We start from the raw sequence: 13,106 nt of genomic DNA on the forward strand, positions 1-13,106 counted from the left end.
TTCCCAGCACAGGCATCTGCTTGCTGGTAAAGGATTATTTCTCCCGCATAAAACCTTTTTAGTACAAGGGAAAAAATGTTGGACCATTGTTGTACCAAATGTGTTTTTTATCACAACTTGGCAAATCATTGTTTGCCAAGATTCCTGATGTTATCATGCTTTTTAAAAAGATGCTGTCTTTACAGCCACCTCAGGTCTAGATAATCACCATAGGTAAAACTCCCTGATGGAGTATTCCCATTTTGTAAAATGTTGGGGTTTTTTTGATTGGTTCTTTGTTTTTCTCCACTTACCTACAAAGGTGTCATATAGAAGATGGACATACTGTGACATCATCCATTGGTTAGGGATGGACCTAACCAATGTTTTTAGTGTCATCATTGAGGTTTTTGAAACATGGAAAGTAACTGGTGGATCTTACTGGACACGCTCACTGGTAGCTATTTGTCAATCACATATGAGTCATTATTATCTTATTGCCCTTTAAGACTCTAGAGGACACCATAATTTACTAAATTAACACCAAGGTCAGAAAGAACTGAACTAAAAAAATGAAAGAGAACTGAACAATTAAGAACATCAACTCATCATGTAGATGTTTACTGAGGGTCAAAGGTCAATGTGAGCCTAAGGTTTGTTTTACCCCTGACTTCTATACAACAAGATCTCTTTCTTTTCTTTTCTTTTTGTCAAGCCAGAGGCATCAGGCACCTTAGCATTCACTTTCACTTTTCAGGCCCCGGAGGCCGTGACTTTATATAAAGATATGCTCACTTGTCCTTTAAGACTGGGTGGTAAAAATACACTTGGGTTGAAGTGGCATGAAATAGAGGTTATAACAGCTGTTTGTGAGTTATCTTGAGTTATTTTTCCATAATATGGTATACTTTTAAATTCTGAACAATTGCACATGTAAAAATGTGCTATAGGTCTCACCTGCAAAGCCCACATAGAGGGTTTCCCACTGCTTCTGACGGACTGTCAGAGTGCTGAGGTAATGCTTCCTCAGCCTCATCTGCTCTCTTGGCTGATAGAGACATATGATTCACTGTGTACGTCTCACTAAAAATTATAGTCAAGCATTGATTGTCTGTATTTGTGCTTGTCTGTGTGCAGCCTGCACATGTCATTAAGTGTGTAGTGTGTGCGTGTGTGCTTGCCTACAGGGTGTGGATTAATGCTAGTTTATTGTTGTGTTGTTGTGTGGGTGCCTTATTAATCTCCAAATGTTTGACTCACTGAGAGTATTGCTGGCAGGAACCTCAATCTCCTCGTTTGAATAAACAAAGTTATATAACAGAGTTAAGGCCTGGCAACATGATGGTTTTTTTTGGGGGGGGATAAATGGCAAGTATGAAAAATCAAGAATTTTGGTGGGGAACACAGAATGGTCTTGACCTCAGTGGTGCTCTTCTTCTTCGGGGATCTAGGTGTGCCGTTATGAAACTCTGTATTCTAAATAGAGAGGTGGTAAAAAGAAGAGTGATGTCTGACACGGTTTTAGAAAAAAAGTGTGCAAAAATAAAAGCGTAATATGATGTCATGCTTTTTCTCTTTTCTTCACAGCTGCTAACTGGGACCCTGGATGGGAAGCTCAGGCTGTTTAAGTCTAGCAGTGGCTCTTCTTTGTCCTGTGACACCAGCGCTGCCGTGCACAGTGTCCTCAACAAGACTGTGTAATTACAGCTGGCCCCTGCAGAGCCCATGCAGGTTTTATTAATGCAGTTCCAAGTGGGATTTTCATTGGGAAAGAAGAATTTAAATGTTTTCTTTTTTTGCTCTTGGTTTAATGAAAAACAGGTAGAGTTATATAAAAATGTGCTCTTGTGTGTTCTTCCTCGGTGCTTAAAATTGTCAGTAGAAACCAGCCATTTCAGATCATTCGTCTTTGTTAAACTTCCTGCCCATGCTTCCAGCGCATTTCTTATTTAAAGGGAGCACACTGCTTTCTTTGAACTCATTTAGCTGCATTTTTGTGATGCACGATTTAGTCAATTAAACATAATATCGCTAAATTTGCCAAAAACAATTATTATTAGCAGTTTTTCACATCTGTTGCACATTCTGAATGGTCAAGCATAACGTTTAGTTTGTTCAGTATGTGGAACAGATGTACTTCTTATATCGCTAGCTGTGGCCTCCACTTAGCAGATCAGCACGTAGAGCTATGACATCAACTGGGTGCAACCACTTTGGCTGCCAGACACACAGATGCTCCTACTGTTCATACTGATGCACCCATCTCCATTGTTTGTGCTGGATGTTTAGTCCTTTCTACCTTAGTCACAACAAACTGTCAGGTATTCTAATACGTAGTAGAGGATATAAAGGCTCAATGTGAAATTTGTTCAAAAATTGTTGAATTTGTTGAAAAATTGGTTTTGCAACAACACTATTTACAAAAACGCTGGCAAGCTTAAATTTCTAATGTTTCCCATTTGATGCAAGATTCCAGTTTATTTTCTGTGAGCTTTTTTAAAACACATTTGTGATGTTACAGTCTTGTGCCAAAATAGATTCAATTCATTCTTCACCTCAAAATTCTACAAAACAATTTAAATCTATTAAAAATAATAAATTAAAATATAACATGTATATTCTGAGCCTTTGCCATGACACTCTGAACTGAACTCAGGGGCATCCTGTTTCTGCTGATCAGCTTGATTGGAGTCCACCTGTGGTAAATTAATTTGATTCGACATGAAGGTACACACCTGTCTACATAAGGTCCCATAGTTGACAGTGCATGTCAGAGCACTAACCAAGCCATGACGTTTAAGGAATTTTCTGTAGACAGAGGAGAAGGTCCAGAAGGACAACCATTTCTGCAGCACTCCAGTAATCAGACCTGTGTGGCAGAACAGCCAAACAAAAGCCCCACCTCAGTAAAAGGCACATGACAGCCAAAAAGTCTGCCCAAAAGCACCCTAAGGACTCTCAGATCAGACAAATAAAATTCTCTGAAACAAAGATTAAACCCTTCGGCTTGAATGCCAAACATCATGTCGGGAGGAAACCAGCCACTACTGATCCCTTGGCCAATACCATCCCTACAGCAGAGCATGGTGGTGGCAGCATCATGCTGTGGGGATGTTTTTCAGCAGCAGGAACTGGGAGACCAGTCGAGATCAAGGGAACGATGCTCCAGAGCGCTCTGGACCTCAGACTTGGCTGAAGGTTCAGCTCCAAACAGGACAACAAACCTAAGCACACAGTCAATATAACAAAGTAGTGGCTTCAGGACCACTCTGTGAATGTCCTTAAATGGCCCAGCCAGAGGCCACTAAGTCTCTATTCTTTTGTGTCATTCTTATATCTCCAAACAAGGTGACAGATTAATATGTTTTCTCTTACATTGATTTGGAAATAAAATCAAAAATAATTTTTGAAGTCACAAAGTCATCAATCCTATATCGCATGTCCTCTTAGGTTCAACATTAAGATATTCTTTCTATCTCAAGTTTAATACCACAGTTTATTGCTAAGTAACGTTTCCTGGTGATGTTTAATTTTCTTTGGAAAAACAGTTACTATCTCCTGCTCTGCTGCTCCTGTCACCTCCACCATATTATAAGCCTTAACTCAGTCTTCAGACAGAAAGGAGGAACGCTCATCCCCCATCTGCAGGGGGACATAATTTCAAGCATCACTCATCCCCTGTCCATTAGGAAAAGATATCAGAGTTGACGCATTATGTGAGGGCGCTAAATCCACTGATAGTATGCTCAGTCTTAACTTCCTCAGACTGTTTTCCAAAAACTGCTCATCTGTGTCTTGTCCCCTGTCCAGTATTCTGTATTTGATTTACTCTGCCCTTTTTGGACTGCTTACTTTAATTGATACCAAGGCAGGCTGTCTGTGAGGATGTGCAGTGCGATCCTCAGCTAGATCATGAAGTATAGCTTTGAAGTTGCACAGTATCAGCTGCCAGATATGGATAGGATTTATAGGGTGGTACCTCTTGCTTTGTCATGCATTACATTATGTATGTACTGTGTGTGTGTGTGTGTGTGTGTGTAGGTGTGTGTGTTTATGCCACAAAGATAAGTATGTACTGGCAACGCTGCATTTTCCCTGTCACGGTGAGCTTTAGTGTTCCTGCAAGTAGGAGACACTTTTTATCGGAGCAGAACGATAAATTGTCTTTGGGGTAAATTTACGCAGCCATGTTCTTTCTCTATTTTCGTCCTGGAATGTGTGTATTCAGTGTCTTTCCTTGAATTAATTAACCTGAATTCAGTGAGCATGTGCTCTCAAAACAAAGTAATATATTGCCATATGTGCAAATCCTTTGTCTGTGTGAGGTCATTTTGGGTCCACTCCCTTCATCGAGCTCACCACTAAAGAATGAAGTACACTTGAAAATAAAAAGGACTTCAATAATATCCACACCCAAACATTATGAGTGTCCAACATTCAATCTCTCACAGTCTTTTGTCATTGAAACTGACAGAAAGAAGAACTTTGTCTCCAGCTTTGGAATTATTAGATGCTGGATATGACAGCACTGAACATGGTGTAACGCTGGAGGAAGATATGCAGAGCCCTCAGCATAATATACAAATATGTAGGTGTCGTTCCCCGCTATGTGGTTTGGTGGTCTTTTGGCTCGCTGGTCACAGTCTCATCAGCACTCTGAACACATTTCCCTTGGGTCATAATGAGGCACGTGAACTTTACTGATGATCTACAGACTCGTGAGGATTTCTGCTCTTTTGTTCTCAAGAGTTCAAAGCTAAGGGAGTGGACACGTGTCAAAAACTGCTGTTCTGCTCTCTCAGTTCATTCCAGTATAAGCAAAGCTAACGGAACAACGTATAATGTTCTATAAATTGTGCCAAAGAAATCCAAACTGATGATATCTGTAATGATTTATATTCTATACGTAAATTACAGGAAAAATAACTGAGATTCAGCTCATACACAATCTATTTAATGAGAGTCTTCAAATGTTCAGACACTAATGATGGTATCAGTCATCGAGCATCAGTGTGCTACAGTGGAAGCAACCATACAACCATAAGCTGTACATAAAAGATGGAAGTAGCTAACGTGACCTTTATGCATTATGTTAGCTACTTCCATCTTAGTTTGTTCCACCTGATAATGGCATTTTGGCATCTTCTTGAAACCAGAGGTGGCTCAGACTGAGAAGCCAGCAACAGAGGATTCTCATACGGAAGCAATTTGGGAATCACAAATAGCTACGTCTGGAAACATAACCCAATTTATCTTGTAGTTTACTCTGTGTGATTATAATTTACAAAATGAACATAATTCTCTATTAAATAAGACGCGCAACTCGCAATTTAGATCAACAACTCACTGGGAAAATATTTACTGAGGAGATAAATCAAGCAAGAAGTAGGGTCAGTTTCTTATATAATTCTTTTCAAGTAGACCTCTTTTTCACCTGCTGTTGACCATTATAAGGACAAGCAGGTTCGTGACACTTATGGATTGGCTATACTTGGACCAGCATGTTACTTCCATTGCTTTTTAGCCTGTGGGGACAACATCCATACATCCATTTGTCCTACTTATGTGGGTCCAGATCACCATGGCTAAAGCCTAAGCAGAAATGCCTAGACCTCACTCCTCCCAGCTATCTCACCAGCAGTTCTGGTGGGACACCCAGAACACCAAGGTGTTCCCAAGCTAGTCAACAGTCGTAACTTCACCAGCATGTCCTTGGTCTCCTTCTGGTAGGACATGATTGAAACACTTGAAACACAAGGTGCCCAGGAGTCATCTGACAGATGCCCAAACCATCTCAACTGGCTCCTTTCCATGTGGAGGAGTTGCAGCTCTGATCTGACACTCTCCAAAATGGCCAAACTTCTCATCCTTCCTCTAAGGGAGACCTCAGACTAGCACGGCGTAACCTATTTGTGAGTCACCCCACCACATTGACAAACTCTGAAGTCTTATCAAAGTGAACCAATCAATGCTCATTAACATGGGGGAGGGAAAAGAGGTAAGATTATTGCTAATGGTGTCAATGCTAGAAGGCTTGTTTTTGATCACCGTACTTTACGGTCGTTTGTGTAAAACAACAAGCTATGGCTGTTCGGAGTCCAGTTCACATTAAATCTGTCACTCAGCCAAGTCAAGAACATTTTTGACTTTGACAACACCCTTCCTGAAAACCATCTAGCATGAGGCCCTGAGTACATACATTAGTTCATGCATCAGATATAACATGCTGTGTAGTCGCTGCGCTCTGCTTCTCCTTTTGTGGTCCACAAATTACAGATTCTATTTTGAACGGTGCAGCGCATGTCCCAGCCTAACCCCTTCTGACTGCAACATTCAAGGTAACTGTAAATAATGACCATGAAAGATAAAGTTTAAAGTCACTAATAAATATTGGTGAAATATCCCGATGGAGCCACACAGGAAGACAGACAAGCAATTAGCGTCTTTACTGTACTTGACTCTGTCCTGAGCAGCTCTGGGCTCCGTTGTGCAGACAACAACGGAAATACAGATTATTACCAGATGGTGTCATCCAAGGTGCGAGGCATAAACATTGAAACCCTTAACACTCTGATAAATCAACACGAGACCCTTGCGGAGTTAGCGGGATAAATGGGAAAAACAGGAGCACGTAACACAGGATTCCAGATCCGTGAACAAACCCTGTTGAGGTAAAATGCATTCAAATACTGTTGATCGTTCAAAAAGGTAAACATAACATGAAATCCAGAGGTGTCATAATGGCCTTAAAACAAGAACCTCCTCACTGAGCACACAGTATTTATAAGGTTAAGGCACTTCATCAGCTCCATTAAGCCGAGGCGCAAAGGTGAGATAAGATGATAGTTTGGCAAGTAAGTATAAACCATCAAGTCTCTGCCCATTTCTCAGGTTCATCAAACTAAACTCTAACCTTTCGCTGAACAAAGATAGCATTTGAACATTAACCTCTACCATTAGTGAATTCCTTTGTTTTTATGGCTGAATTTATTTCCTTAAAGAGGCAATTTTATGTTTTCCTCTTTAATCATGTTTAAGTAAGCTGGGAAATTACCAGCACATGTGCTTGAGCTCCATTTCAGTGCATGTGTCTCTATGTAGCCTGTTAATCTGTCATTTTTTTTAATATTACTATTGTTACATAACATTAAGCTCTGGTTCTTAGAGTTTTACTCTTGCCATAAAACAAACAATGGGAAAGCTTTGAAGAGGAAGATGTGATCAATATTTCTGCTCCAATTTAGTGTGCCGGCAGTGTTTGAAAACACATCAAAGTAAGAGATATTAAAAAACACGCACACATACATCATGTGTCATCCTTGCGAGCCTAGTTTTAAGCTTATGTGGTTGCCAACTAGCCGTGGCTTTCACCTGTCCGGGTAACTTAAATCTGTGGAAGAAAGTAAGTATATGGCAGAACTCCATTTCATATGGTGCCAAGTTTTCATACCCTCGAATGAACTCTGGTTCAGCAGAAGTGAAAACATCTCAGAACTGAATTTTAGATGGTTTTTGAAGGAAACTGTAGCTGCGTCACACTAACTCACCTCAAATGTTTAAAGCTTTCGGTGTACAGACAGAGTCAGGTTGCCAGCGATGAAACCTGGAGTCAATAATGAGCAGGAAATTCTCTTCTGGAACATTCCTTCTAACTGCACCGACCCTCGGTGTATGATTCAGTGATTATTTTTTTTCTGTTATATCAAAAACCAGCATGCAGCACATTCTCCCCTCCACTTGACGGATTTGTTGCTTTCAAATAAGGTGTTAAAACAATGAAGTTATTGTTTAAAACCACATACGTTTGTTGCCTTTTTCATAAATCGAATTTATCTCCGTGTTTCTTCGCTCAAATACCAAATAGATTTATTACCCGTGGCTCATAAAGCAATTCACTTTGAATAATGAACAATATATGCAAGTTTTCCATACCTTTCAAACATCTTTGTTGGTGAACTCGGGCCTTGACATTGCTCGCAATTCCTCATTTTTACACGCAGCACACAACAGGTAATAGCATGAGGTACAGTTTCATTCCTGGAAGTAGTCCCTCTGGTTTAGGTGAGGATGCTGCCTCAGCACAGCGTGCAGGAGTCAGGACTCACGGCGCTGTTGATGTTCCTACATTTTACCCGGTCACATACAGCATGTTCCCGTAATGTACGAAAAAACTGACTGTTTGCAAAAGATGACTTGACTGGAGCATTTTCATTGCTGCCCTCTTGATGAAAAACCAAGGACAATTAATGCTCATAAGACTGTCACAAGGAGGCCTCCTGTGAACCACTTTGTTGTCTGTATTATAAAACCACTATCTAAATAAATGGATAGAAACTGCATGAACTGCTTCTCAAATCCATCAAGTTTGGCAACGTGGGCCAAAGTAAGCTCTAAAAGGCTCATATTTCCTCCACAAGTACACTACTTCTACTACACATTTGCAAAGGTACACACAGGCCAGTTAGGAGTGCAACCACAATCAATATGTTTGGCTCATTCCAGCAGAGCACTTAACAGACTGCCATCCTAATTCACCCTATGTATATGGTATGCCAAGAGAAGGTATGAAGTACAGTTACAACTTCTGAAGTCTCTGCAAATCTCTGCTGCATGCACGTATTAGTGCAAACAACATGGTCGACTAATAAGTTTCCTGTTCCAGCAGTTTATTTGCTCCTTGGTGACAGGAGTGTGACAATCGTCAGTTTTTAGCATTTGGGGATTTTTTTTCTGTAGATTTACATTCAGAATTCTGGTTATAATGTCTCCGGTTGGCTTCAATCGTCAGATCTGGAAGATGAATGCATCTTTTTGGATATAGCCTGAAGTCTAGAGAGGTTCAAGGCTGCTGTGCATGTGTGAAAATGGCTACTGAAAGAAGAACAGCGGTGAGCAGTGACCTGTACTGTAACAACCAAAAAGACAATAAAACCCTGCGTGGTGCTCATGTTCCTGTTTTTCTGTGTGGCATGTTTACCATCCTCCTTTGCAAATGGAGAAAATATCGTGTAGTCCAGTTTTTGATTACTCAAACTTTTAAATTACTGGTCAAGGGGTGGATTTTTTTTAAATTGTAGTTATTAAATGTTCCGTGGGTACATAAAAGCAGGTTTCTTTTTTGTGTCATGAAACTGTAACTGTCAAAGCATCAAAATGAAAAGTGTAATATGAAACTTTTAAACTGTAAGGAAGTAAAACCATGGAGCGATATAAATGAAAAATGGAAGCCATGAAATATTGTGCTATCTACTCTCCAACACTTCTGCAGGATGCCTTGTTGTGATGTATGTACTTTACAGTACTCAAAAACTCAAACCTTTACCTACATTTTACGTCCCTGAGCAACTAAAATGCAGGATGAGTTTGTATCGGCACTGAAGCTTCAGCTATGCTGCAGCACCTTCTGTGCCCAGGGACCCAAGGCCAAAGCTCCTCCTCCTTTCCTCTCCGCTGAAGAGATCTCACTCTCACTTTGTTCACTCTCTCACACAACACTCCTCTTAGTTCTTGCATTAGCTGTCCATACCTACAATCTTTTTTTGTTGTAGGTTTTACATTGCTGTTCCCTGTAGATTTCTTAGTCACTCTTGCACAAGTCTTCTGTAAAAAGAACTCATAATTCTCACAGTTCTTAGGCTCTCATAAATTTCCAGTAAGAGATCTTACTGTTCTGCTATAACTCCACACATCCCATCAGCTCAAAGAGGAAAATGGGAATCTGGAAGTCATTACCAAATGATTGCATCTAAGTAATGAAAATGCATTTGTGAGAAAAGAGAGTGAAAGCAAAATGGGGATTGTTCTTGTAATCACTCGATTATTAACCTAAATGTAGGGAAGTGTGAGTCAAAGTAAATTTAGGGAAACACTGCTATTACTTTCTCTTTCCCCCCCCTTTTTTCTTTCATTCTTTGAAAGGATGTCATGTTTATTTGAAGTTCAGTACTCAACGCCAAACTTGTATTTGAGACCTGCAATTTGGGGACGTTTTGCCTTCGTTCGAGTCCAATGGTTCAAATACACATCTGGGAATAAGTCTTAACCTGCTGAGTTGACCGAGGCCGGGTTACATCACTGCGACAAGCAACGCTGCGTAAAGCTGGCAGCGCTCGGCGCTCGCTAAACATGAGCAACCAACAGGCGATTAATGGGGCCGTCACAGCCTGCCATCCTTCAACGGTCCTGCAGGCAACAAAGGAAGTAAACAAGATTCCCTCTGTTCATCCTTCCGCTTAGGATGTTGGCTGAGCACACAAACAAAGGCCAGAACCATCTGATTTTGCTCTTATTGTTTCAATACAATTTAAAAGTTGCCCGGATCCACTTATGATCCCAAGCATAATATCATGCAGGAAACATTCTGTTGTGCAGGATTTACAAATCGTGTGTCAACAAATCCCACCCACACAGGTCACACGTAAACCTTTGGGAGGAGAACAAGTCAAACACTGGCTATCTCACTTTGATGCAATGTCTGCTCTAAGCCAAGGTATGTGAGCCATTCTTACTTGAAAACTGGCTATTAAAATGCTTTGAAAGCAAACTTGTGGTGTCACGTAATGAAACCAACTCTGTTTTTGTCTTGTCATGTTGGATTCTTTGCAGCTGCTGGCCTTTCAAGCGATGACTGCATAAGCCATGCTCGTTATAGTATCAGTCCCTGTTTGCTCAGAGATACAGGGTGACCAGCAGGCAGCATTAGCATGTCACTGCACAGTTTGAATTTCCCTCAAAGCCCAAAAGTCAAAACTGGAAGTCTTGTGACGTTATAATACAGTGATTAATGGTGTGCACACACGTCTTTGAGTGTTTTCCACAGTCTTCTTGCTCTCCTGTTGACTTCTCAATTGCTTCACAAAACCTATGAGAACAATTCATAGAGCTCTGTTTTGTTGCCCAACTCCCTGTTGGGCAACTCAAACGTTGTAAATTACTACATGTTAAAATTCATCTCAGTGTGAGAAAAAACTTTTTTCTTTTCCTTTAGGGATGAGATCTGAAGCGAGGACATTTTTAGAAACCCAAAAGTTTATCATTTTTAAGAGTTAGGATCTATTTCTGTACAAGACCTGCATTTTCCATAGCTTTTCTGTTGCCCAGATGTTTGATTGGTGGGTTGCTGTGTTGTGGCCCTATACATCACCAACGGTGTAAACCGTAAAGCTTTTCATCAGGTCAAGTAGGAAGACACGTTTTGTCTAAAGTGTAAGGAAAGAAAATAAAGCAGAGCTCACAAATGTTTATACGGGCAAAAAACAAATGAAGTCAGTGACAGTCACCGAACCGTGTTTGGCACAGAAAGCAAGACTGGAAACTGCTATTGTGTGAACTCTTGAAGAAAACAAATGCAACTGCACATTTACGCTGTGCCGCTGAATTGCTTTGAGCAGCGATATTAGCGCTTTTGGCTAAATACTAACATCCTCCCAGTCACACCACTTATATCCTGATCTTAAACTACAGCCTCTTCCTGAAGTGCAGTCAGCAGACAGTGTAGTCAGACAGTGCAGTCAGACAGTATAATTGTGTACACCTGCATATTTATGACTGGATCATGCTTGCCACTCAGTTGTGACTGAGCCAGATAAAGCTAATTAGCCTATAAAAGCGCAACTTCCAAGCTCTGCCTGAACTCGCTTCATTTTAAGGTAAATGTGGTTTTCCAGCTTGTTTCACTAAGAAGAGCGTGTGCTATCTGTCCTGCACTAAATCTGTTTGATTCTATATTTAAGTATAAAGTTTCATTCAAGAGTTTGCAGCTGAAATGCAGCTCTAGATCAGGCATACCTTACTGGAGATGTGAGCAGCCCCAACTACTAATAGAAATCTGTGAAGTGCACATTAAATGCATAATAATGATAGTAGCATCTCACACCCCCCCCCCCCCCCCCCCCCCATCTCTCAGATATTGAAAGACACACTATACATTATAGTGCAACTGTCATGCAAACAGAGCCCTCATTGCATTTGGGAGATTATGCAAGCTTATTTTACAATGCCAGTCATTCCAGCCAAATGTGTTTCATTGGGATTACTCAGCTTTTTGGCGCGATTGTGCTAAAGGGGATATTTAAAGTAAATCTTATGACGAAAAAAGGGCGCAATCTACCTTCAGCATTCCTAGAACTGTTGTATTTTACAGAAATTTTGAGATTTGCATGTTACATGTGTCACTCTCTCCAGTTCTCAGTACTTTAAACATTTTGGGTGCCAGATTTCCTTTTAAGACTACGATCCTGAGTCACACTGAACTTTTTTCTTTCTTTCTTTCTTTTTTTAAAACCTCCACGGTGAAGTCACAGCTTGGAGAAGAGAACTGGAAACTATTGTTGTTTATCAGCCTAACTGACATCCATCACCTTCATTTCTTCTTTCCTTCCAGATCTTTGGTGTTTATAGCCTTAATAGACCAATCTGCATTAACGTTTGATCTCTGTTGTTTACTAGGTAAGCACTGTATGTTAATGCGGTCCAACTGACCCAGAAAATGATGCAAAAATGTTGAAAAAAGAACCACTGATGAAAAACCTCTCACCCTTCTTTTTCTTCGTTTCTTTCTTCATGCCAATTTCGTCCAAACAAATATGGCATGGATACAGACACGCTACCTATTCTTCTCTTCTCCCCTGTGAATACAGAATTTTGCAATTTAATTTCCGCTGTTTAAATCTGCCCTGCAGTAGCTCCGTACTTATTAAAGAGATGCCTAGAATGCCAGTAAACTTTTTTTTGTGCCATTTCCCACCACCCTAGTAAAACCTCATTACTTTTTAAGCCTACTACCAATAAAAGAGCGAATCCAGGTTTTAGAAATTAAAGGTGGTATCACTTAGAAAAGTAAATGGAATAAAATGTTTAGCAATTTAGATACAGCTTCAGTAGAACTAACTATATATTTCTCCACAGAAGCCACTAAAACATTTTTGAACCACAATTAATAAGTCTGTGGTGTATTTTCTACTCCTAAGAGGTTTCTTCTGGTCACTTCATCCACCATCCTTACCATACTCTTGAGTGTCTGACTCGGAGCTGCAGTTTCTAATATCTTTCAGGTCAAGTGAATCCATGTTGTTGAAAGGCAGTGATTCCATGTGGTATGAAACTTTGTGTTCTTCAGCCCTGAACGG

General features: G+C 40.4%; 1 protein-coding gene across 1 annotated transcript in view; it reads left to right on the forward strand.

The window, feature by feature from the left end:
- The window catches only part of wdr27 (WD repeat domain 27), a 46,544-nt gene extending 41,480 nt beyond the window's left edge, over positions 1–5,064 (forward strand). Inside the window, exon 24 of the mRNA XM_040002026.1 lies at positions 1,567–5,064. Coding sequence (XP_039857960.1) covers positions 1,567–1,680 — 114 coding nt within the window. The 3' untranslated portion in view covers positions 1,681–5,064. The remainder of the gene's footprint in view (positions 1–1,566) is intronic.
- The last annotated feature ends 8,042 nt before the right edge of the window (positions 5,065–13,106 follow it).

The sequence above is a fragment of the Simochromis diagramma genome, unplaced genomic scaffold (genome assembly GCF_900408965.1).
Source record: "Simochromis diagramma unplaced genomic scaffold, fSimDia1.1 OVJJ01000421.1, whole genome shotgun sequence".
In the NCBI taxonomy this organism is placed as follows: domain Eukaryota; kingdom Metazoa; phylum Chordata; class Actinopteri; order Cichliformes; family Cichlidae; genus Simochromis; species Simochromis diagramma.